Here is a 26,291-nt window from a genome sequence, read left to right as displayed (position 1 = left end):
ACAGCAGCTGCTGCTAATGAGCAATATCTTGCCTTTTTGCAAGGCAGCATGCTTCTGGCTCCTCCTTATTTGACTACATACAAAGGTGACAATACAGGATATTGCATAGTAAAGGAAAGCCTCAATTCTAAGTGTCTGTCTGTACCTAGGAAAAGGCTGAGCAAGCTAATATTAATTTCATGTGACCTTAAAAGGTCACTTATGGTCAGGGGGCACAAGGTGCAGGAGTTCACCTGTTTTAAAGTCTACTCCTTATAGGATTTGGAACACCCCAAAACCAGTTTAGACCCTAAATGGGCAAGCAAAGCTTTCTTCCTTATCAGAAACACACAAGTTTAAAGAAAACATCAGCAGTAAAGGACAGGTTTCAGACTGAGGTTGTAACTAATCAAAAGACTGGATATATGCTGGTGACAAGTAGTGTATGTGTGGGGAAGGGGCAGGTGAAAAATGATTTTTGAAGTGCCATTGTCAGTCAAGATGATTTTCATTCTCTCAAAGAAAACTGTTCACTTTTTGCTTACCTGACAGACAAAGTCAGTAACTATTCTGTGAAACCTGGAGTTCTTGAATCCAAATCCCTTCTCCCCTGTGCACAGGGCTCTAAAGTTTTCAGCAGTTCGAGGGACAATATCTGAAAACAGCTCCATGGTTATATGTCCTAAGGGTTCATCATCAGCAGAAACCTCAAAATACACAACAGGGTTGGTGTCCTTTGACAATCCTGCTGCCAGAGACAGGTGTCCTTTCTGTAGTTCTGATAAATTTAGCTGGCATTCTTCAAATCTTCTCTTGAAAGAATTAGCCAGTTCTTGGCTTTTAAATCTGACTGCAAGTTGTTCTACTTTTACTTCACCATCTGAAAATAAATCCCCAAACAGGTTACTTTTGCTCTATTCAGTATGGTCAAATAGGAATAGCTTTCATCTTATATAATCTCTAGGGCAAAACAAAACCACATAGACTACAGAAGTACTACAAAGAGCTATAAAAAAGCCATCCAAACAACTCACCAGCATAATCTGTGGCTGTCCAAATTAAAGCATTGCTTGATGTATCTGAGGACACTAAATTCATTGCTTTGGTGATAACATGGTTTGCGCAGACTTTAAGAACTTGGTCCCTTCTCATTAGGACTCTGTAATATTTCTTCTGTGTATGGAAGAGGATCTTTATCTCTCCAACACCACGTTCCTTCCACTGAGCAACTTCTCTGTCCCATCTGTAAAGTTTTGCCCTCTCTTTGAAGAGAATTTCTTCATCTTCTTCTCCGGATTTTACCTCCACCTAGAAAACAGCAGAAGAGTACTTGGGATTTTCCAGAGAGTTGCTGTCACCAGCATCACACGTTTATTATGATTCTAACATATTACATTGGAAAGTTACCCAATGTTTTCCTTCCTCCAGTGGTTTTGTACATTCAGCTCTATAGTCATATTCATCACACGAATGAAAAGGCTAGATGAGAGACACCACTTGGAAAACTTAAGAGTCCAACAAATTCCAGTGTTTGACACTAATTCTAGTACTGAAATATTTCTTCTCCATGCTGCACATGGTTTTTGGTTTGTTTTTGGGGGGGATTTAAAAAAAAAATTAAGTGTTTTGGCAGATTTCCAAGGGAAGTTCCAGTATGCTGAATGATGTGCACACTAACAAGTGAACATACAGTACTTGGCTTTCCAGGTGTTACCATCTGAGCACTTGTTAAAGAACCTGATATTGGCATTTGAACAGGATAAACACCAACTGAGTAAAACAAACCAAGGCTCGAGAGCTGCATCTCCTCCTAACTCTGTGTATGCATAATACTGGTCTCCAACATCCTTTAGTTAACCTGTCTTCCACAGATATGAAAGACTTGAGAGAACTGGAGAAGTAAGCAACAAGCAGGTATTTTTGGAAGGAGAGATGAGAAGGAAGGAAGGAAGGAAGAGAAACAGCAGGAAATGCATGGAGGTGGGAGGAGTCATAATATGACAGATAAACAAAAGCATATGAACTTTTGAAGAAAAGCATGGGTTCAAAGCATGTTACAAACTATCTCAGATTAGCTGTTCAAATTAAAGCGCATTACACAGTTTTGTCTTTTTGCTCTATTGGTCTTGTTTAATAATTACATTAACCTATAATCACATTCTTTATAGGAAGCCAGACTACATTCATACAACCACCTCACTAACATTTTTAATGCTGTTAGGCACCCTAAGGCTTAATACCAAAACATGAGCTACCATGTTAAAAACCAGTGACAGTTATACAATCCTACCTTTGCATTTTAAGGTTCTCCTACTTCTCGAAGATTATCTTTTTTTTAAATCAACTAACGAAGTTCTCATCCTTCAGGTGAGGTTAATTGCACTACTACATCTTTATTGCTTAGTGATTCTGGAACTGTCTCATCTCGCTTAAAGTAAAAACTTGGAATTGGGATGGCTGTCACAGAACTAAATCCATGACAAATCAGTGATACAAACCCATAGGCGAGTTGTACTAATATTAATGATGACTCAGTTTTCCTCCCCTTTTTCCAAATGTGCTAGGATGAATCAGTTTAACTTTTACAACAGATATCTGTTGGTCATTAACACAGAATCAAAGTATAAAACCTTGAAAGTTTGTATCACTAACTGATAGTGTGCCAGACACTCACCCAGTGTTAAGCTGTACTAAGGATTTAAAATAGCAAGTGTTTCTATATAGGCAGAACAAGAAACAGAACAAGTGTGAAGAAGAGAAAGCAGAGTTAGCTAAGCAAATACTTTTTTTTTTTTTTTTTTTAAACTTGCTTTATTTGCAAATATGCTTATCTTAATGTCCTTTTATACTCTGGAAATCCTCTTACCTCTGGTAAGGACACAATTGGCTCAAAGTGGATATCATCACTATGTACAACCTCATCATCACTACCACCTTCATCTTCATCTGCTTTGTTGGCTGCCTGTACTCCAAATACAGCTGCTCCTGTATTTGCCCATTTGAAGTTTTTATCTATGATCAAGAGATTTACATTTTAAACTTTCTGTCCAGAAAAAAAAAAGCACCCTACACAAACTTACAAAAAACTTAACTATCAGCAGAAATTCAGTATACAAAGGTATACAGCATGAAGCAGAAGTCAAGCTGAGCATCTTTCTTGAAACAGTTTAACTCACCTTTTGAGCCAAAAGCAAAGTCTCCAGAGCTTTTGGAAGCCAGATCTGCAAATGACAATCCTGAGGTATTGCCGAAACCAAAGGAGATGATTCTGTTTTCTACCAAAGAAAAGAAAGTCAAAGGTTTTTCTTCTTTTCTTAATGAAAATGTTTCTCATGTCACATAGTCACAAGAATAAATTGGAGAAATAATTTTCCTTCCAACAAATGTCAATTTAAGATTATGACGACAGTGGTATGCAAGTAAGTAATTTATCATGGTTTTACAAAAAAGGCTCAAGAGAATCTATGAGTTAGTCTCAGCAGCTATTCTGTACAGATCTATAGAGCTCCAGTAAGTATTCCTGTGGTATTTAACCTTAAATAAATGAAAGTACATAGTGTATGAATCGTACGATGGGAGTAGCATTCCTCTGTGGTAGTGTTATTTGAGAATACATTAGAATTTGATGTATATATGCATTTTCGTTCCCATTCATGGTTTTACTTTTTGCATTAGATAGGTACTCATGCTTCTAATTCAGTATTGGTACTACTTCTGTTCAGTGAAATAGCTATCCTAGATAAATTAATTTACAAAAAAGCATATTTTAGTTCCTACCCCTCACGCCCCCCCCCCAAAAAAAAAACACACAAAAGAAACCTAGAACAACCTCTTGACTTTACCTTGTGTTGAGTTTGCACAGTCTGAATCACTTTCTTTTTTAGTTGACAAATCTACAGGTTTGTCATCAGTGCCTGATAGAGTCTGTGATACTTGCACAGTTTCTGTGGTAGAATCTGGTTCTTCATGTTTAGTAACTGACTGGACAAGTACTGTTGCCTCACTGGTTGATGGAGTAGGTACTTCCTCCTTATAGGCACAGCCTAAGTCAGTTGAGCTTGTAACCTCATTCTCCTAAAATGAATAAAAAGTAAAGTTATCAGCAAATAAGCTAGAAGAGCTTGGTATTCAAACCACCTCCCTCAGGAAACTAAGAATAGACTTTAAAAACAAATGAACAACAACAACAAAAAAACAAGAGAACATACCAAGTTATTCTCTACTGCTGCCAATTTATTCATCCAACTACAACAGGAATACTGAAATAAGACAGGAGTCTGAAAAACCATGATGGTGATTAAGTTCTCAAAAGACTACCATTTTCCAGTAGCGTTCCTGATTTTTCAGAATTGCTAGCTACCTCTTTCATCCAGTATTCTGGGGAAACCTTTGAGGAAAAAAAAGCTGTGTCCATGCAACTATACTGTCTAGTGACAATACAGGTGGCAACTAAAGATCTGTTGAAATTCAGGTGGATTCAATCTGGAAACCACCAGATTATGGGCCTGTATCATATACAATTAAAACAGCCTCTTCAGTTAGCTGGAGAAAACCAAGGACAATTGTTGTTAAAAGCTTAGTTACTGAAGTTGCTTTCATTACACTTGGCACACACTGAACAGTAACTTGACAGGGCCCTTGGAGTAGCGCACTTAAAAATACTATTGCTCTTTCTGAAACCAATTAACTCTCACATAAACATGTTGGGAGGGATTTTACAAGCCAAAGCAATTTATACTTCATGAAGCAAGCTGTACCTCCTTTCTCTCCCTGAAAAACTTAAAATCTGAGCTTCAGTTCCAGCTTTGCCAAAGACTCGCTGCACAGCCATCAGTCACACAGTGCTTCCCTACTGGATGTTTCAGTCCCCACAAGGTGAAAAGTATGCCAAGTTGCAGAGGTATGACAAGTAAATGTACAAATTTAACACCAAAAATTTTAATAAAGATTTAGTTCATACTTTCATTTCTTGAATTTTAACTTCTGTCTGAAAGTCTTCTGGACTGTCATCCTCAGTATCACTGCTAACACCACAGAAAAAGGTTGAAGGAAGCTGCAGAGCTTCTGCTTTAGCCTTTTCCTCAGGAGTTGGTTTCTTTTCCCAAACAATAACACATTCTCTTTCATTCTCCAATTCACTTTCTCCTTTGATGCCTACTGCAAAGAATAAGAATTAGTGGGAAATAGCTGGTAAAGCAGTTAAATACTTAAATGATTTCTGGCATCTACATTATACATAACCTAATGATACCTAGAACATCTAAAAGTAAGTTTTCAACAACTTTTCAAACAGCAGAAGTGAAAACTATCTTATTTAACTTCATTCAGGGTGACTAGAATTTGAAAATCTTAGTAACACTTGTTTTCTATTGCCATCAGGATATTTCATGCAGTGATGAAGGGCTCAATCTGCAAGTACTACTACTAGCTTCCATCAAGGTTCATATACTGAGGGAAGCAGAAATATGAGCAATCTCTTTCTAGCATGTAAAAGTACGTATTCTCAAGAAGAAACTCCATTTATAAGAATATCTATCCAGACTTTCAGTTATGCAACACTGAAGTTTGAGGAATAGCAGAAGTAAACCCAAGCATGAGAGAAGCAAATCCAATCTTCTGTAGTTGCACTGTTACTATAAAAACACTGGACACAGTTCTCATTACATATACTTTTAATAGTAGTAACTCTTATGCTTAACATAAGCCTACTGACCACCAGAGAAAGTAGCAGATATTCACAGCTGTAGACATCAACAACTTTAGAGGCCCCATTTTACATGTTTGAAAGTATCTTGCAAAGCTCAGCTTTACACATTAAGAAGCCATCCAGAAGTCTCAAGGTAGCCAGACAGTTTGATGTTCTTGTTTAGAGGCCCTTCAAAACAGAGCTTTCTCATCCAGGTACCAGTTATTGCTAGAGTAATGGTGCAACGCACTGAGCTCAAAGTTGTGTTATACTTTTAGTAGAAACTTTTCTGCTTCCAGTATTAGTGCTTCCAAAAAACTATCCAGAGAAACATCAAGTTAACCTCAGAGCCCAAGACTTATAGCTTAAGTTTCAGTATAAGAAATTCTGACTACTGTGTTTTCAGACATACCTTCTGCAGGATCTTGCAATTTCCCTTTCTCTTCTGGATCACTGGGATACAGTCTTCCATTAAGTTTCTTAACAGCAGTTTCATAGTCTTCATCTTAAATATAAGAAACAAGTAAGTTGACAGGCACCCTCTAAGTACTACCTAATCTTTTAAGCCCATCAATCTCACAAGCCTAACAAGCACCCATGATTCTTGTTCATGTTTTACAAGTTCTACAGTTCAACACATATGTTTTCATTTCCTATTCTGCAAAAATCTGCTTTAACGTACCACTGAACATTTTTCTCAGCCTAGATTTTTGATTGTGTGGCACAGAAAACATTCTATGAGCATTAAGTCATTTTATCAAGAGAACCACGAGACAAAACGGGAAAGGGAGACATAACATATTCCTATATAAAAAACTGGTAAACTTGTTGAGTATTTGTGGAGGGGGGATAGTCCTCTCCCATTTCCTGTTGGATACAATGCTTTGGAAATACTTCCATTTAACATTTGCTGCTGAAGATATTCTATGTAACTAAATTACTGTTAACAAGATTTCTGCAAAACTATTTCCAGTTTTAATGTTAGAAATTCAGAGAGTTGCTTTAAAAAGATTAATGTAGCATTTAGGGAAGATGGGCATGTTCTTTTTAATAATTTTACATACTAAAATCAGAAAGAAAAGTACTGGAAAAATGCCTCATATTTGACTCTAAAAAAGACTTGCAGAGGTGTCTTGTCCAAATAAGAACGATCTCAAACATCTGATTTATTAGCTTTGCCTAACCAGCTACACTGGCAATATGAGTGTCAACACCCCAAAGCAGCCACCATATGAACAAATACACTGTAATCATTCCCTAGCCTCTATTGTAATAGATAGACTATGTTGAAGACCTGAGCGTACATCTTTGGCTTAAGATAGATAAAATTAATAATTATTATTAAATATTATTAATAATTAATATTACCTTAAAAAGGTAAAATTATTCCCCATCAGTCCAAGAAATAGAGTGTCTGTTTGTTATAACAGCATTATAGCCCCCCACACGGCAACACAAAGATCAATTATGTCACTCCTTACCATCCTCCTCCTCACTCACGTATCCAGGCTTATTCTTATAACAAAAAAAAGTTGAAGGTAGCTTAAGGAAGTCAGCCAGAGCTCTCTGCTCAGCAGTAGGTGTTAACTCATAAACAAGTATAACCTCATCAGATGGAAGATCATCTTCTGACACTTTCTTCTTCTCAGCTTTTACGAAAATTGAACAACCATTAATAAAACCAAATAATTTCAGAACAAGCAATAACATTAACCCTACACTGCCATTATTACACAGATGAATTTACTCTAAAGCAGTTATAAAAACGCCTTCAGAGCTTACATAATTTATAGTCATCCACAAGAAAAAAATCAAAGTCACAGAACACTACAACAGAGCATAGTAGAACTTAAACTCTAATCTGCATATCAAACTACATCCTGTGTCTGGAAACAAGGCCGCATCCTTATATTGCTAAGAGGATTACATAAGTCTTTACATCCAAATAAAATAGGACTACGAGAAGAGGCATTCAGGTGTCATCTACAGAGATGAACAGGCAAAATTCAGGCCTAAGTCATCAGACCTAGAAAACCTGATGTTGTTTACAGTAACATGTACTGTTGAATTATAATTACTTTAAGCTTGATGTTCACTATTGCAAAAGGAAGCAAGAACAGAAAATAAGTTTAATGTTTACAGACATGCCCCTTGGTTCTCTGATAACTGGCATACTAAAATAAATACTTTTAAAGAGTAATTTTCCACCAATACCTTTCGGTAGAGTAAGATCAAAGCCATGTTGTAAGTCAAGCACTAGTTCTCAATTTTAACAGAGTTTTTAAAGTGTTCCCTACCCCACCTTTGTGCCAGTTGATTGATTCTCCCTTTGATTAGAAATTAATCTTTTCAGGCTTTTAGATACTAGAGAAATTGGAGTAGCTCAAACTCATCACTAGCACAGTCTTCTACAGCCTTTTTGCACACTTTGAGATATCAATAGCTCTTCTGAGCATGGATAAAATTCTTGAACAGCACATTTCCAAATTCACATCATCACATCAGGCTACAGATGTTTCCATGTATTTTGTCAGGGCCTCAGGCAAAAACCTTATCCACTGTGGCTGATTTAAGAACTAGTGATGTGTCTAGTACTATTTTATAAAAGATTATACTTCAGAGATTTAGATAAGGTATCCCATATGCTAGCGTATGCTTTATTCATTCAGATTAGTTAAGGAAGTCTCACTTAGGCTGAATAAACGTGCATCAGGTTCACCACAGAGGTTTAAGCATGGAGTATTTAGTCTTACAGACATTCAGGTTTTGTCAAAATTAACCTTCTTGAGTATTAAACATGTATAGCCTCAACAAAAAAAAAATTCTTTCACAATAAGTAAGGTAGATGGTTGCAGTATGAGCTTCCTTTGATCTGAACTGTTTAAGGTTAGCTAGAAGACTCTCGCAACACCACAGGATATAATTCAGCATATTCGACAGACAGCACTCATAAAACATCCTCATGCAATCTGTTAAAGTAGACTTTACACGAGTAGCTGAATAAAAGAAATACATTAAAAAGTCAGTTCAGACTAATCTATAGATAGAAAAAGTTCTCCAAGCTGATCTAAATACTAAACTAATATCCTATTGTTCCAAACACGCACATGCAAAGTCTGAAAAGACTTCAGCAACAAAAAGATTACAATGTGTATTTGCCTACACAATATTAAGACTAAACAAGAAGCCCGGGTTAAAGCCTGAACGCTCGTTCATTTAAGTCAGTGTCTACCCACCTTCCTCACCTATTTCTTATTCAAAAGCGCTGCAAGCAGCTTAGTTATATCTCCAGAGGTAGCCAAGAAAACAAAGAGCCATGCATATGTACAATCTATTCTTAAAGACTGTTGGTTTTATGATAATAGAACTTTCCACTCAGAGGAAAAAAAGTATATGGAAGGAATATAATTAAGTTAATACCATGCACAACTATTCTTTTCACTAGTGTATAATTTTTTTTCTGTTTCAGCTTTGGCATTAAGACCAGGCAGGGCTAAATAACTAGCTAGTCTCAATAGTGATTTTTTTTCCCCTCATCCATACCAGTGAATACTTTCTGGATAGAAAGAGAAAAGCATTAAAACTCACTGCGTCTTGACGCATGCAATTGATACAGTTATATGAGATTGACATGACTTAGAATCAGACTTGCAAAACACCTCTAAGAAGCTAATGACTTGACCTAAAAAAAACCTAAGTCGTTTTGCATAGAGGTACATGCCTATAATAGAAACTTGTTTTGAAAATGAAATTGCTGTTTAGGTTTACTACATAAATTGAGTATGCTTACAGCAAGTACACTTACAAGAAGCACTGTGTGTCCCATAATATCACATAATCAAACTATAAGCAGTAATAGTTTTATTTACAGGTTCCAAATGCAAACAAGCTGGTTACTCAGCAAAAGCTTTCTAACTAAGATGGAGCTCATGCTATATAGTGTCATAGTAAAGCAGCAGCTAAAGAGTTGGCTCTCTCATCTTTGCATGCTCTTTGTTTTTAAAAGGAGCAAAGGTTAGCAAACTGATAATCAGGAGACAGAATTAAACATTTCCAAAAGAAGTCAAATGCATCAAGGTGTTTCCTGGATAACCTATGTTATGTTATGAGATCTTCAAGCATACTTCAAGGAAGTGGAAGACCTCAAATGTTCAGAGATACACTCTTTAAGGTACAGGAGAATTTAGTCTCCTTAGAAAAGGGGAATTTTAGAGATCCAGTGTGCATATTCAGTAAAACTGTGAAGAACAAGTGCAAGGACAAGATCTTTAAATACTACCCACAGAGAATAAGGCAAACAAGCTGGAAGCTTAAACAAAGCCATCAATTGTGCTAACTCACATATTAAAGGCTAGAGACATTCTCTTAATAGACAAATGCATGAGTCAGACACACAATTTCAAGTACTCTTTCCCAGCATGCATGTTAATTGTAAGGATTACTGAGCCAACTGCTTTACCACAGTTGGGTTACTGTCCATGCCTGCTAAAGAGTCATTTTATCACACATTCAATGCAGTCTGTAAATACCTTTACCATCAGGTTGCAAAGAAGGTGTGGTTGTCCAAAAGGCCATTGGATTAGATTTAAAAAGACTAAAATTAAATCCTAGAAAATAAATTGTGTGGATATAAGTGTTTACTTGGAATTTGAAAGGGGTAGAATACACTTACCTATGTTCTGGAAGCATTCCATAGTTACAGATCACAGCAGAAAATTTAATGTTAGTTCTACGTAAGCTTATCTAACTCATTTGAACAAACTGCAGCTATCATTTTCTGACATCTCTATTATGCTATAGTTAATACACAAATAATTTGACTTGGTAATTCTGAGTCTAATATCTAAATTAAAAACGATCACCTCATTAAACAGTCTTGCACTGATAGGAAAGACATCATGAAGATTTCAGTAAGAAGCACTCTACCACTGAAGCGCTAGTAAATCACATTCTTCATGTATTACAGCACATTACAGTGGTCATGTAATAGCCACAACTTCTGCAAGCACATCTTCTGGACACAGTCAGAGACTATGCAACTGAAGATGTAATCACATGATCTCTTTTGATCTCTTCAGGCCAAGAAAAGAGACCAACATCTGGTGTGAGTTAAGTAACACCTCTGAAGTTGCAGAGGCCAACGACTTGAGACTCGAAAAGAATGTATCAAGCATAATATCAAAATACCCACCCATTCAGTGAGGGGGATTACTCAAATTTTAGGTGAAGCGCAGATATGCTGTTCACATATTATACTATTTAAAGCAAGCTCCACTCACAAATAATGTCAATCTGACTACTTATTTAAACCTAAGAAAATGACTCCACAGCTGCTTCTTTAAGCACTTAAGGCTGAAATTCATATAGTGCACTTCACTTACAGTTTCTACCTGAAATCTTCTATTTCTTACTAATAAATCACACTGCATCCTGCAGCACACTGTTACGGGGGTTTGCTTGCTTATATGCAATAATTACAACTTAAAGCTCACTTGAGTTGACTCTCTCAAGAAATTGCAAAGGTAATGAGTATTTGCATTACAATACTGAGAGTACCTATATATTACTGAGACAGCAAAAATGCAAAAGAGTTGCAGTAAAACAAAACTGCTTAATAAGTTGCATAGTTGAATCACTTACTAGTTAACACTCACCTTTTTCCAGAATTCTAAATGAGAAGTTAGAGGGTCCATCCTGTGTTGAAGTAGCCAAGTTGTCTACCTTGCTGTCTAGCGGCTTTTGATGACTACTATAGCTTTTCAGTGGTTCAGCTACCTCCAGTTCTTTCTGTGCTGTGTTCTGAAACACTGGAATATGGTCTTCACTTTTTTTTGGAGGATTAAAGCTGAAGCCAAAGAGGGAACCGGTAGCTGAAGTATTTCCAAATGTGAATGTCTTTGACTTTTCATTACTGAAAATACTCTTGACAGACTCAGAACCAAACACAAACTTTGGAGGAGAAACCACTGTTTTTGTTGGCGTTTCAGAAGTGCTTGACACCTCTGAGGCCTCTACAGTTACATCGGAAGTATCATCATCGTGGCTGAGGTCAGTTCTTTCTCTAGTAGTTTCTTCTAGTACAGCTACAGCAATTTTACCACATGGAGATTCTTTAGGTGTATTGGCACGGGAAGAGAGAGGTGTTATCAGCGTGTCTCTCTCTTGGGCATGCTTTGCTTCATCAAAAATCTGCTTAAATGAGTCTGCGACATCTTGCAGTTTGAATCGCACAGCTAGTAGTTCTACCTTCCTTTCCCCATCTGCAAAGTCACACGCAGTCCATACCCATGCTCTATCAGTTCCTTTCATTTGTTGCATATTCATATCTGGTGTTATTCTATGATTGGCACAGAGTTTTAGTACCTGGTCCCTTCTCATTACTATGCGCACTTGTTTGTTGTCATAATTCTGCAATATCTTGATATCCCCAATACCTCTCTCTTTCCACTGATTAGCATCTTTGTCATATCTGTAGAGTTTAGCTCTGTGACTGAAGACAACTTGCTCATTTTCCTCACCACTGGTCACTTCCACAAGGTCAGGCAGAGGTACCACAGGTTCAAAGTACTGCCCATCTCTTTCCTCTTCTTGAGTAACATCAGAATCTTCATCTGTGCCTACAGATGCTCTGCTCTGGTTCTGCTTGGCAGGAGATTTGGAGGGACTCAAGGCAGATTTAAAACTGAAGTTAAAACCGGTAGTAGACTCTCCAAATCTAAACAGGTTTTTCCTTACAGGGCTGCTTGCAAGAGGTGATGCATATACAGAGCTACTTACACTGTCCTCCAATGCTTCTTCACGCAAATCATAGTTATCCCATTCCAGAGTAGGCCCGGTACTTTCAGCATGTGGCTTTATAACCAGATCAGTACTGCTGGCAGAAACAGAGTTTGCATTTTCTTCTTCTGTCAGCTTAGTTTTATCATCTGTCAGAAATGTTTTCAGATCTTTCAACCCACTCTTCATTTCTTCTGCTTTCTGTATAAGTTGAGCTGTCCTACCTGTATCAACAAGTTTATGTGGTGTCTGCAGAGGTATATCTAGTAGCAGCCTCTGGCATTCTTCAAACTTCTCTTTGAACTCCTCAGCCTGCTCTGGTGTCTTGAATTTTGCTGCCAGCTGCTCCAGCTTTGCATCACCATCAGAAAAGTCACTGGCCATCCACATCCATGCTTTGTCTGAGCCAGACAGCGGTTTCAAGTTCATTGTAGTTGTTATCCAGTGATTTGCACACACTTTCAGTACCTGCTCACGTCGCATTAATATTCTTACTTTGCCATTAACTTCATTTTTAAGAATCTTCAAGTTGCCCACCCCTCTTTCTTTCCACTGGCTTGTTTCTGAATCAAACCTGAATAGCTTTACTCTTTGTGAGTATAGCATCTTCTCATCTTCCTCTCCTGTAAATGGCTCTACTTTTTCAGGCATCTGAACTATAGGTTCAAAATGGATATCATCACTGTCCTCTGTCTTATACACATCATCATCCTTCTCACCAAGGTCAGAGGTGCTTGCTTTGTGATCCATTTTAGAAGTCTGTGAAGAAAACAGCTTTTCGCCCGCACCTGAAAAGCCTTTGAAATTAGGGTCTCTTTTGCCAAATTGAAACCCTTCCCCAGGAGTACTTTTTGCAAGCTCAGCAAAAGTGAAAGTGCTGCTGTTTTGCCCAAAAACAAAGTCACCTCTCTCCTTGTTTGCTGTTTCTTCAGGTTGGATGCTAGTTCCACTATCCACAGGCAGCTCCTTTTTGTCTTTTTCATCAGTGCTTTTTAAGAAGCCAGCTGTACACTCTTTGGATGGATCATCTTTCTTAGTGGTATTTTTACTGGACTCTTGTATGCCAAATTTAAATCCACCTGCAGGCACTGGCATTGAAAAGCTAAATCCTTCCTTTACAGTCTTAGCTTCAGTATCAGAAGGAATCTGAAGTGTACATGATGGTGTCTTGCCTTGCTCTGAATGACCTAACTTAAAGCCTTTTTCTAAGAAATCACACTTAAAACCTGTTCCCAACTGTCCTCCGGCAGGTTCAGATAATTTGCTTTTAAAGCCAAAAGTAGAAGTTGATGAAGCATCACCAGCAGGCTTACCAGATGGATTTGGTGCTTGGCAAGCTACACAAGCTGCAGAAGAGCCTTCATTTCTTACCAAACAAGTATTACAATCCCATTGCCCTTCCTTTTTAGTAAAAAGTCCTTCAAATCCATTTTTCTGTGGCTTACTTGCATCAGCAGTGGAACCAAACTTGGGAGCAGGGGATGCCTGAAAAGCTGGTGTAGGCACGTTTGGTTGACTTTGAGAGTTAGGATTCTGACAAGCACGACAGTTTACATCATTGGCTTCATTTTGGACTAGACATGCGCTGCAGTCCCACTGACCTTCCTTTTTAGAAAACACAGCTCCCAAGTCATTTTGAATAGCCTTTGTAATATCTCCTTGATCAAGTTTAAAGGACTTTTGTTGAAACGATACTTCTGTGTTATTTTTGCTTGGACTCTGGCAGGCAACACATTTAGAGGCAGTGGGCTCATTCCTTACTAAACAGATTTTGCAGTCCCACTGGCCTTCCTTTTTAGCAAAAGCAGATGCAAATTTGTCCTGCACAGTGTCACCACTGGCTTTGAAGCTTGCAGCAGGTTCAGCTAATGGTGTGCCATGTATTTCCTTGATATCTGGATTTGGAGTTTGGCATGATACACAATTCTTCACAGTTGCTTCATTCAAAACTAAGCATGTTTTACACTCCCATTGATCCTTCTTCAGCACAGACTGTTCAAAACCACCAGAAGAATAGGTTGGTGGGGCATCCTTTACAAAGGAAAAAGTGGCAGGAGCAGACACTGTCGATGCAGCTGTAAAGCTGCCTTTGCTGTCAGGTTCACTACTCATCCCATCTTTTGGCAACTGAAATCCAAAATTCAAGGTCCCAGAAACTAGTCTGTTAGACTCCTTGATGTCCTGATTTGTTGTTTCTCTTGCAGTCCCACTACTCTGAGTCACAGAAATGTCAGCATTTGATCCTGAGGTCCTTAAAATATTCTGTGTCTCTTCAAATTTATTTTTGAAAACCATCGCTTCCTCTGGTGTTTTAAATCGAATTGCAAGCTGCTCAGGCTTTGGCATCTCATCTGCATAATCTAAAGCATGCCATACAAATGACTTATCTGACCCAGCATTTGGGGTTAATTTCATATCGGTATTTATGTAGTGATTTGCACAGATTTTCAATACTTGGTCCCGTCTCATCAAGAGACGAAATTTGCCAGATACTTTATGCCTCAGTATTTTCACATTCCCTATACCCCTTTCTTTCCATTCTTTAGATTCTGCATCAAAACGGAAAAGCTTGGCTCTATTACAGAAGAATTCTTCTTCATCTTCTTCACCTGTCTTTACCTCAATCTTGTCAGGGAGTGGTACCACAGGATCAAAATGAGGACCATCATCATCCTCATCACCACCATGAGTGCTTCCTCCCTCTGTTTCATGACTTCTATTGGCCAAATCTGAATTTGGAGTACCAAATGCTGGCTTGCCTGGTTCCTGGAAACTAAACATATCACTCTTTTCAAAAACCAAGTTTTTGTGTGCATTTTGTCCCATGCTTTCTGTGAAACAGATGCCTGGAATATGTTTATTGCCGAAATTGAAGACATTTCTTTGACTACTTGCATGATCATGAACTGTCTTTTGTTCCACGTACCTATCATCTTGTAAAGGTTTATCAGATGTCAGAAGACCCAAGAGGCTTTCACTGCTGTTAAAAGGTGCATTAGCAGGCTGTGTTGCAACTTGAGGAGAAGAAAAGGTGAAGTCTCCATCGTTAGACTTGAAGTTGGTGTTGAATTTAAAAGTTGCTGACTGATTTGACTGTGCTGGCAGAGAGGGTTTTGCTCCTTCTGCTGTTACTGGCTGTCCAAATTTAGATTTCCCAAATTCTATTACTTTTGATTCTGCAGGCTTTAAAGTTGGAGGTGCAGTTGAGGGCTTTGTAAAATAGCCTGGTTCAGGCAGTGGTGGATTTGTGCTTGCCTGTGGAACACTGTAGTTGTAGTAATCATCACCCGCACGAGGAGAAATGAGTCCGGTAGCAGGAGAATCAAAACGCAGGGGTGTGCCATATATTTCTTGAGAAAACATACAAGCAGAAGTGTTTTGCAGAGGTGGTGTATGCATTGGTTGTTGATAAGCATATATGTGTTGCTGAGGTGTGAGTCTGTTCATGCTATAGACAGGAGCCTTAAAAACAAAACAGAACAAAAAAAATCCATGATTACTTTTGTTGTTATGATAACATACAGAGGGGGCAAGGTCATACTGTGCTACTTCCCCTATAATATAAATATGTTCTCTTAAAAGCAGCATGTACTTTAATTTTTAGTTTAAACCTTGAAGGGCACATGAACAAGCACTGAAGCAGGGGGGAACGCAAAAGATACATGGATTTTTTTATAAAACAACCTCAAAAACCTCATTCTCTTCTTCAACACTACTTTGAGAAAAAGTATTAAGTTCTACCACATATACCATACAGGGGACATCTATTAACACATTACAGACATTTTGTTGGTTGTTCCTCCCAAACCTTATATCTCAAAGTTTAGGCTGAAAGAAAAAAAAAAATCAAATCATTTATCCCTAGCAGTCTCCAAATTTAATAAATATTTAAGGAATTGTAATTATATCTACAGATATAATTTCAACTACACAGAGTTGAAAGCAGTAGATTTTACTAGGTCACTGAAAGTAGTTTAAATAGAGAAACTTGTCCTCACCTTTGTTGGTGTTACATTGGTTGCAGCTGTTCTGAGAAGATATTGAGAGTTATAGGCAGGTGACTGGCTATAATAAACAGATGGGCCAGTGGTAGCAACTAAAAGGAGGAGCAAGAAAACAGTTTATATGCAGCTTTTGTTTTTTGAATGGACTTCTCCTAATCAATTACAGTTAAGTTTTTAACTGAAAATTATTAAAACATTTCTGCAATATCTGAACTGATTAACAAACCTGAAAGTTAGTTTTAAATAAAAATTCAGCAACAACTTACCTGTTAATGGGGCTTCATGAAGATTTTGTGCTCTCTGATAACCATCTGACATTGTATCTGTTCCAAAGCTTTCGGAAGGCCACCGATGAGATGGTACATTTGAATTGGAATTGTTAAGTTTCATTTCTTGCATCTCATTCTGTCAAGACAAGCACTCCAATTAAAATAGGATAATTGTGTATTTCATATGTATTTGTACAAGAAACCATAAGGAGCAGTCTACTAAAAAAGACATTCAAGCTCCGCAAATCAAAAGGTAGCTGCTGGAATAATGCAATATTTTATTCAATAATTATATTCAATAATTTTAGAGCTTCACGCTCTAAAGCTGAAGTCAAAATCCAGACCCAAAGGGATGAGAACTCGAATCAGTTTTTAGGCAACGCAATTTACAGATTGCTTAGAGAAGATAATTCCACTGATTTAAGAGGCAGTCTAGCAACTGAAAGGTAGCCAATACTAGTATCATAAAATTCCAATTGTAACAAAAAGACCAACTGTTTTTCAATGACTATTGTGAGAAACTGAATTATTCACCTTTAAAGCTTCTACTTGCTGACAGATCATTTGAAGTATAGATTTTTGATCTTCTGCCCACCGAGGGGGTGTTTTAGGGGAAAACTGGAAAAAGAAAAAAAAAAAAGCTGAAGTTGTTGTTGAACTTCTAGTTAGTTGAACCTTTTGGCCTTTTAATCTAACATAACAACACTTCCTTCAAATATTAGTTGGCTGATATACCTTATAGCTTTTAGTTGGTGATAGAGAGAACTTGGTTGGTGATGGAGTGGAATGTTTGATCTCTGAATCTACAGCTCGTGACAGATCACTTCTGAAGGCCAGACTTCCTTCTTCACCATTCTCTCCAAGTTCCTGGATCACTGTATCCAGCATTTCCTTAACAGTTTCTATAGACACTGGCAGCTAGAAAATTATTTGAACCAGAAGTCACAGTTATAATTCTTCCTTAGTGCAGAAGAGGCTACATTCTGAACTCTCATTGAGCAATTCACAATGCTTTCATTATGTAAATAGTGTTTTTTCAGTAAAAAATTAAATCTGTTAAGGTTAATGTAAAAATAACTCACACAGATGTTTTATTAATTCTTTTTCAAAATTACCAAGCTGTGTAAAAAGACAGTGGCAAAAGCTATTTGCTTATATGACTGCTGTCATCCACAGAGCAAAGTCAGAATACCACCTGATCTAGTATGTTAGAGACGAAAGTCTATTTCCCCCAGTTTATCAGCCTGCTTACGTGTCTGGAAGCAGGTTAACTTTGAAACAGTAGCATAAGACAGTGCATCTCTCAAAATAACTTTTAAGCAGAAACTACTTACCTTCTCTGTTACTGAGGTATCTAAAAAGCTTTCATCGATGATCTTTATTAGATAATTCCTGCTTCTAAGAAGATAGCTTTTGTGTTCTTCTTGTTCTTCTGGCGACATGGCATCATTCTCAATTTCTTCTGCCTTTCTTTGGAAGATCTAGCAACAGGATGCAGTTATAATTAATTAGGAGAGTCAGAACACAACTGAAGAAAATAAAGCGTTGTTAGAGTAATGCAATTTATAAAGTTACCAAGGCAAGATTCCAGTATGAAACCACATTCTTAATAGCTTCAAATGCTAACAAAGCATCATCTGTTTTGCCATCAACTGCATCCAACATTGCAAACGCTATATGTGCCTCCTCTTCATACTCTGCAACCTGGGAGACCTACCAAGAAAATGAAAGACAACTTGTACTTAACATGCACCATCTGTTTCAGGTATATGTTGACAATCACTACATAATCAAAGGAAGCGGAGAAAGAGACAACAGTTCTGATTTTTTTCTTTAATACAGAGGAAATTCTTTTTAAAGAAAGTTGATACTAAGATTTCAGCATCTTCCAATCAGATACACAGTTGTAAAATCATGAGATATTTTTCCCCTTTATCAGACTAATTTTAAATACAAACCTACCATAATGAAGCAAGCATGTTGTAACTTTAGACTGCAGTAACTGAAAAAGCAGAAATCTTTTGTGCAAGATAACCAAGCGACAGTTTGATCTCATCAGACAGGTTCTGGGCAAACTTGATGAACAGTTACATGAACACGTCTGGTAAATGAATTAAGATATCCATTTTCATATGGACCACTACTGCTAAAATTTCACAAATGCATACAAATAGAAATATAGTAAAGCCTGAGAGGTATAGCTAGAATTTTTGCTGTCTGCTGCAATATACACCCAGGAATGTGTGGTATAACTAAAAAGCTTAAGACTTGATTCATGCTTGTGAACTTTTAGAAGATTAACAGTTCTTGTTGCTGCTTCAGTAAGACTGCACACTAATGTTAGACAAAGACTTCTTGTGAACCAGGTAACACTGACTTTAAGACAGCAGCGTGCTGTCACATACACACTGTATTTTTTCAAGGTATGTTAATCTTGCAAATAACATCCAAATAGGTATCTTAACAGATTAAAAAGATTTACATAAACACACTGCAGAGCTAAAAAATGGCTATAGATTAGAGAAGCTATCTTTATATAGAAGTAAGCTATTTATCTACAAGATAGCTTCTCTAATGTTTATTCTGAAGAACTGCATCCCACAGCAGTTTCTCACATCACTTGTTTTCTCTTATTTGGCAAGACTAGATTATGTGAACTGTTGGTGCGTTTACTTTCATGTAATCTTCAAGTATTAGTAATAAAAATGTTACATTAATTTCTAACTCTGCAAGCACACAGTATTTTCAGGTCCTTATTTTCAGGCAAGCACAGTTAAAACTAATATAGAAAGCTATTACTCTGTTTGGCTATTTGCCTACATTTATTCTACATTCAGCATTTACAAGACTCCAATTTCATTTACTCATATTTCATGAGACCTATAACACTTCAGATGGAATCTGAACTGTTTAGGGACTGTTGAGGTGTCTCTTCAAACTGACTTTCTAAAATATTCCAGCATGTTTAACTGAAGCAGAGTACAGAGTACCCGCAACAGTGCCTATATACTTAAGTACAGGGGGTTGCCTTTATATGTGTATGATATGATTCCTCACAGGACAAATTCTCTGCCTCTGGGAAATGCCAATCATGCCAAGTTATATATCACTGAAGAAAAAAAAAAAAAACCTGCACTGTGCTTAGCCAAACCTGGATGAAATCTCACATGTGATGCAAGCAGAAACTAACCAAGACTCAAAGGACCAGTAACTTGCTTTGCAATTCTTAAGGCCACCTGTCAAAGTTTGCACATCTGAGCAACTACTTCATTTACTATGTGTTACATTCAGGGAAAAAAGGGTTAGACAGGAAATTGGGAAGAACACAATTAACAAGTTTTGTTTCTAGGAACCTAGACCACCTCTGGTAGGCTAGAAGCAAGAGGAGGAGAACAAACAATGCAGAACCACCTGACAGCAAGAAATGTGAAGCTTGGACAAAAAGGAGATTCCTCCAGAGGAGGAAGAAACCACAGGAGAAGAACCTCCTAGAGCCCACAGATCACTGAACATTCCGTATATCAAATAAACACGGTCTTTTTTTTTTTTGGGGGGGGGGGGGGGGGGCGGGAGAGGGGTAGGCAGGGGAGCTGACCATTCTTGGTAGAATATTCTTTAAACAGGCTCAAGAAGATGTATTAGGAATTCCTTCTTCTCTTCTCTCCCTCATCATTTCCTAACTCATAGATAGTTCACGTGCAACATTTGTTTTTAACGAAGATGCACAAGCTACACTGAAGAGTAAACCATAAAACTCTGGTGGAGGCCCATTATTTATCCCCTAATTTCCTCCGAAGTTCTAAAAATAGGATTCAAGTTAAATTTAACTTCCTTCAGGCTGAAACAGTACGACAACTCATCCTTGCTCTTGTCTAGGCTGAGAGTACTTCATTACTCTGGAAGCAGCAGTTGACACTGCTTAACTGTCAGGCACTACCTGTTCAAAGGATACAGCTGGTCACAAATAACATGCTAGTAGTACAACACATTTTCTTAGCTTTATATACTAACTGGTCAGAAAACAAATGAGCAAAGAAAACCCCAAAGTGAATCCAGTTTCAGTTTTTCTAACACTGATGTCTGAAGAGCCCATATGGCTTCATTATTTCCACTTTATTAGAAAAAGTAACTTGATTAAAGAACTCTACAGTTTTCTATATGTTTTTATGAACATGAAGAGAGAATTGTATGACTTGTGCACCAGAAAAGCTCTTTTTTCATGTCCATAAGAAAGAACCGCATGATTTATGTAACCAAAACTGAAGTGCATACGCTACAGATTTTACACAGAAATTGTATTTGAAGCATCTGTAGAAGAGTATTTTAAAAGACAAATGTTACAAGAAAGCCTTAGACTAACCAGGAAATCTTACATTACTAAATCGCGTTAATAACCTTATGGCAGTAACAGCAGCATAGGGTTGTACAGCCAAGAAATCAAAATATCTATGTAAGCTAGTGACATGGACCCCTGTTACTTCAATCATAGCTTAATCGATTTGTACCTGAATGTCTACACTATGGAAGTGTTTGAAAAGAGGATCAGTAGGTTCAGGAATACTCTTCTTCTTTTTGATAGTTTCCAGCACAGGCAAAACTTTCTTCCAGTAGTAAACACTTCGTCCAATGTATTCCTTTTGGTCATAGAAAGAGTTAAGGCTAGTGCCCTGTTAAAAAAAGGGAAATAGAAGCACATGTATTCCAAGCAATTTAAGTCAAACACATTCATATAGATTCCTTCTTAAAAAAGAACTATATAGGAGAAAAGTTCCAAAGGCGTTTCTCTGACACTTGAGGTAAACCTCAACGGACCTCTTTATAGAGCTATATACAGCAACGTACGGATTAAAAATTAGGGTATTTTCTAAGAGGAAGAATTTGTTGCTTTAATCAGCATATCAAGTATTCACCTGACCAAGTACACAGTAACTCTCAAACAACAACATATTCTCATCTGCTTTTACTTACTCAGTCTATTCAGTTTAGAACATGAAAGACAAAACAAACTTTAATACATTTAAAAATAGCATCAGCTTACTGTTTTTTGCAGGCTTTTTGCCCAGTGTATAATTAAGGCAGGCTGAAGGCCATGTTTCCCCAATGCTCGCAGAGTACTTATTTCATGCTGTACTAGAAGCCTCAGTTTTGCTGCTGTTCCTGGTCTGAAAGTCAAAAGAAACATTCCTTGATTACCATTCTCTGTTTTTAATTTGCATAGCATTTGTTTGACAGATATACACAGTAGTTTTGGTCCTAAACACCTCTAGTTTAGAAATATACCATGAAATATAATGAGTGTGTCAAGTCCCTCCTGCAACAAAGCTTCAATATCCAAAATTCAAAAAAAAAAAAAAAGTTATTTTACAAGAATCTATGGGAACTAAATCAAGCTGCTGTGACAGAAGTTATCTAAGGGCTTAATTAAGTATTTCCAAACTGAAAAAAAGAGCCTTACATTGTTTTTTTGTGAATAAGAGTACGAACTGCTTCCCACCAGGATCTCTGCCTTTCGGTATAGAGCTGTTTGCACACTGGCAATGGTAAGAATTGAGGCTGATGTACGCCGTAGTGAGTATTAAACTTCTCTTGTAGTTGCAAGTGGCTAGTGAATACCACCCCAAGTAGAAATACCTGGTTTTGTACAAACAAATAAATGGTATTAAATAAGGAAAAACTTAAATTGTATAGTTAATACATTTCAGGACTTGAAAAGCTTCCTTACTTCAAGGTCCAACAGACAAATAGATTCAGGAGCATTTGTCTCAAGTCTTGATGTTTCTTGGGGCAAGTGAAAGAGCTGTTTTAACCATTTGCGTATTGCAGGCAAGACTGACATAGACTTCCATTGCAAGCCAAGCCATACAAGGTGCTGGAGACTACCATTGTGCATTCGAACAGCACCTATGTAAAAACAAAGTTGTGGGAAGTGAACATCTGCATCCAAGTCAGGAGGACAGTGATATAAATACAAACAGCAAAATAATACAAACTGCTTAGGCTACAGTAGTATAAATATTATTCATAGTTGCTAAACTTTTTAGTTTCTCTTTTAAGAAAGGACTGTGAGCCGTACTGCTTGTATGTCTATTCCTCTCTTCTAGCTTTTGGGCCTGTTAACTAGTTTTAGACAGATCTAATAGTCTAAATATTTCTGAAAACTGACAGCCAAGAGGAAGACTTCTAGCACTCAGGCCTTATTATACAGAAAATCTAAACCAGACCTCACCCTCTGTCATGCTTATAAGGAGTATAAAAATTTTATTAGTCTATTACTCTTCACAGAGTTACCTTATTTTTATGCACATGACCCACAGGTTACATGCAAAAATATACCCACCTTCCAAATAACGCTTACTGGTGTACAAACACAAAAAACTAAGCAGGCAGCAGCAATTGAAAGGTGATCAGAACAGACTAGAATCTAGTGTGGAAACAGAGAAAGGGCTATGCAACCAATTCCTGAAAAACAGTCATAGTAATATTGCCTCTCACAGAAACTGCAAGGGCAAAAGTGAAACTTTTTCCATGTCACCCTCTTGAATCCACAGTCATACTGGGAAGAGCCACCCCTCTTCACAGCACAGACCGCAGCCAACCACCACCTTCAGAACTTCCTCTAGTATTACTGACACCATGATATAGCCTGTACTGGGTGCTTAGGGTTTGTTTTAGTACATTTTTGGTGACAGTGGGGAGGGAAGACAAGCTGGTAGAGAACCCAAGGATTGTAGTATTTCATTGCAAGAGATTAAAAATTGTAGTGACAAAAAATTTAACTCAATCCCTGCTGTTCTAACCTAAAGAGCAAAAGGTACTGTCAAATGGTACTGCTAAGCACAGAGATTAGGAAACTGGGTTGTAGCAAAGTATGGAATTTTGACTAGTTTGTATGAACTGAAGTAAGGCAAGCAAACATTTCACTCTCGGTTTAGGCAGCCAAAGATATTCCACAGACTAGTGAGCATTAAGATTCCTACTTTCACTTCTAGAAGATTAAAAACTCAAGTTTGCCGAACATCAAGTAGCATTCACCTGAGTGCCCAAGCCACCAACCCCTTCGCTTCTGAGGGGGCGACTCTCAGATTTGCTTCCCCTTCTATTCCCATTGTACTCAGTCCAATAAGTGAATATTTTCAGCAAAAATAAGAAGTTAATTAATTCTTGAATATTTTCTAAAAATCTTGGAGAATAACTTCTTTACTTTGCAGTAAGTTTTAAGTCTTGCCTTGAAAGTCCAGAACAACTTTGGACATGTATTCATCTGTTATTGCAGCATGAAGTATTTGTAGAACCTTTGTACAGAGCGCTGCATTATGTCAACTTTCAGAAAGTAACACTTCTTACCAACATCACATCTAGCAAGTTCCACTTGTTCTGGTGCTTGTGTACTGACATTTCCGATATCATCTGTGCCAAGAAAAGACCTCTCCTTAGAAACTCCACTCTCAAAGAGGGCATCAAACAATGTAGATTGACCACTTTTGTTTGCAAAAGATTCCACAATCTCTTTAAAGAAGTCTTGCTTGCCATGGCTTAAGTTCAGCAGCATGTGACCTAGAAAGCAAGAATATCACTGCACATGAATAAAGGAGTGAACTTAATTAAAGAGATTACTATTTGATACACTGGACTGTTTTTGCTACTAAACAGGGGGATCAAGACTTCTCCTCGCAAGGCCAAACTGGTAAACTGCATTGTCCCTGTAATTAGTTTGGTGTTTCAGCAGGTAGACTTTCCAAGCATTTAGTGACACCAATCCCAAGGCATTTCTAATTCCAGTTCTTCAGGAAAACAAAAAATTTTTTTTTTAAATTATTATAGGGGCACAGCAACCGTCGCCAACATAAGTTGTTGTAGTACAAGTTGGTCTTACTAGATGTCTGTCTGAAAGAATTCAACCTCGTGTCCAGAGTATTATTTTATGTAGGCCCCGCAGAAGCATGTGGTCTAGGAAAAACTGTTTATACTTGGCAACAAAAGTACAAGACTAATGAACAATGAATAAGGAAATGGAAAGGACAGTCAAATACTAATATAAGGTTCATTTACCCTCAGGACTAGAAATACTGACAAAAGTGTCAGCAGTCAGAAACTGTTTCCAGCAGATAAAAACATCATGCAAGTTAAATTCTATCTTCATTTAAACTTCAAACATGTCCTAGAGAGGTTAAAATAAAAGGTCTACTCAGAAAAAGTATAACCTACCAGCACGCTAAACAGGAGAAAAAATATCAGGCGTCAGGACCATACTACTATTTTCCAGTATGGATACAGTCAGAATCTAGAAAATTTTACCGAAGTATTGAGAGTACGCTTCAAGATAATGAATTTATTCTTTAACAAGCCACTTAAAAATTACATTTAGCCTTATTAACAGTTAAGAATTATTAATTTATTTACCAGACTGGCTTTTTCGATCACAGGCCAACATTTCCAGCATATCTTGTCCAGTTTGATCCCCCTTTATTCGTTTTGATTTAGGTTTAGGAACCTGGTGAAATCAAGAGAAAACAACATTGCTTTGGAAAGAAATTGCTATAGCTTTGTCACAGTAAAAGCAGATCATTCAACTTAGTCTTAAAACAAAGAAACGAGTTTCCTTCTAACATAACAAAGCTTCACAGAAAAATATACCAATACATTCTGAAAGTATGTCGTGCATCTCTGAAAAACATGAGCTGAACAGTTACAACTACTGCAAGCAAAATTAAGTTTGCACAAGAAAAAGTAATGCCTAGAATGCAGTGGCATAAAAGGGCAATCATTTTTATTTCATAAGGCAATTAATTAAGTCTCATTTTCTAGTTCTGCTTACCGTCTACACACTAAGTGTATGGAAACCATTCAATTTGTTCCCTTCCTTCCCTGTAGCAATAAACAAAGTAGCCAATATAGTTTTCAGCTGTATGACAGAAAAGGGGATAGACTATAAGAAATAAATTCCTTAGCTCTTAAGAGTCCGGTTACTTCTGAAAGGAGCAACAGTTGAAGATAAACTCTTACTCTATCCAAATCCTTTTAAATCTTTTTAGAAGTTTTGGAAGAGTAAGATTTGGTGGGCAACAAGGGTGTCTTTCCTTAAAGAGACACAAACACTAGTTCATCTCAGGAATACTAAAGTTTCAACACACAAAACGCTCTTGCTGTACAAGAACTGTATCAACTAGAGGCATAAACTGAAAAATGACTTACCTGGAAAGCTATCAGATAACACAATGCTGCCAGTTCAGATACAACTCTCCACTGTGCCTCACTGTGTTGGGCCATTTTGAGTAGCAAAGTTCCTGCATGCATGTAGAAGTGTCCTTTCATTTCCAGGAAGGTGAGAGACAACTCATCAGTCCCATTCACATATGGTTTCACTGACTGAAGCACATGATCAAAACTAAAATGCAAAGAAGACTCATTCTAAACAGAGTCCTGGTAAAAGCTGTCACAATGTTTTTGTCAATGATATTTAACTGTGAATCAAGTAACTCCATGAGTCAATGGTTACTGCCTCAGCTGCTTAAAGCATGAGTTACTTACTACTACCACATTAAAAAGTTGGATAACTGGCTCTTGAACTCCCAAAGC

The 26,291-nt window shown here is 37.4% G+C and overlaps 1 protein-coding gene across 3 annotated transcripts in view; it reads right to left on the bottom strand.

Annotated features, from left to right (window-relative positions):
• LOC112981363 (E3 SUMO-protein ligase RanBP2-like) overlaps positions 1-26,291 on the bottom strand; it is a 35,115-nt gene that overhangs the window by 1,087 nt on the left and 7,737 nt on the right. For 2 of the 3 annotated variants that reach the window (XM_026096928.2, XM_026096930.2), the window contains exons 7-28: positions 25,908-26,100; positions 25,116-25,206; positions 24,060-24,269; positions 22,438-22,616; positions 22,171-22,346; positions 21,754-21,877; positions 21,221-21,382; positions 18,291-18,428; positions 18,050-18,196; positions 17,451-17,633; positions 17,250-17,333; positions 16,713-16,851; positions 16,441-16,538; positions 11,320-15,904; positions 7,147-7,314; positions 6,078-6,170; positions 4,940-5,136; positions 3,822-4,053; positions 3,156-3,254; positions 2,846-2,991; positions 1,014-1,287; positions 525-859 (exon numbers count right to left, since the gene is read on the bottom strand). In XM_026096928.2, the coding sequence (XP_025952713.2) occupies positions 525-859; positions 1,014-1,287; positions 2,846-2,991; positions 3,156-3,254; positions 3,822-4,053; positions 4,940-5,136; positions 6,078-6,170; positions 7,147-7,314; positions 11,320-15,904; positions 16,441-16,538; positions 16,713-16,851; positions 17,250-17,333; positions 17,451-17,633; positions 18,050-18,196; positions 18,291-18,428; positions 21,221-21,382; positions 21,754-21,877; positions 22,171-22,346; positions 22,438-22,616; positions 24,060-24,269; positions 25,116-25,206; positions 25,908-26,100 (8,053 nt within the window). The remainder of the gene's footprint in view (positions 1-524; positions 860-1,013; positions 1,288-2,845; positions 2,992-3,155; positions 3,255-3,821; positions 4,054-4,939; positions 5,137-6,077; positions 6,171-7,146; positions 7,315-11,319; positions 15,905-16,440; positions 16,539-16,712; positions 16,852-17,249; positions 17,334-17,450; positions 17,634-18,049; positions 18,197-18,290; positions 18,429-21,220; positions 21,383-21,753; positions 21,878-22,170; positions 22,347-22,437; positions 22,617-24,059; positions 24,270-25,115; positions 25,207-25,907; positions 26,101-26,291) is intronic. The other variant, XM_026096929.2, reaches the window with a different exon arrangement.

The sequence above is a fragment of the Dromaius novaehollandiae genome, chromosome 1, assembly GCF_036370855.1.
Source record: "Dromaius novaehollandiae isolate bDroNov1 chromosome 1, bDroNov1.hap1, whole genome shotgun sequence".
In the NCBI taxonomy this organism is placed as follows: domain Eukaryota; kingdom Metazoa; phylum Chordata; class Aves; order Casuariiformes; family Dromaiidae; genus Dromaius; species Dromaius novaehollandiae.
The sequence above is the reverse complement of the archived record's forward strand: the minus strand, read 5'-3'. Positions and strand labels throughout refer to the sequence as shown.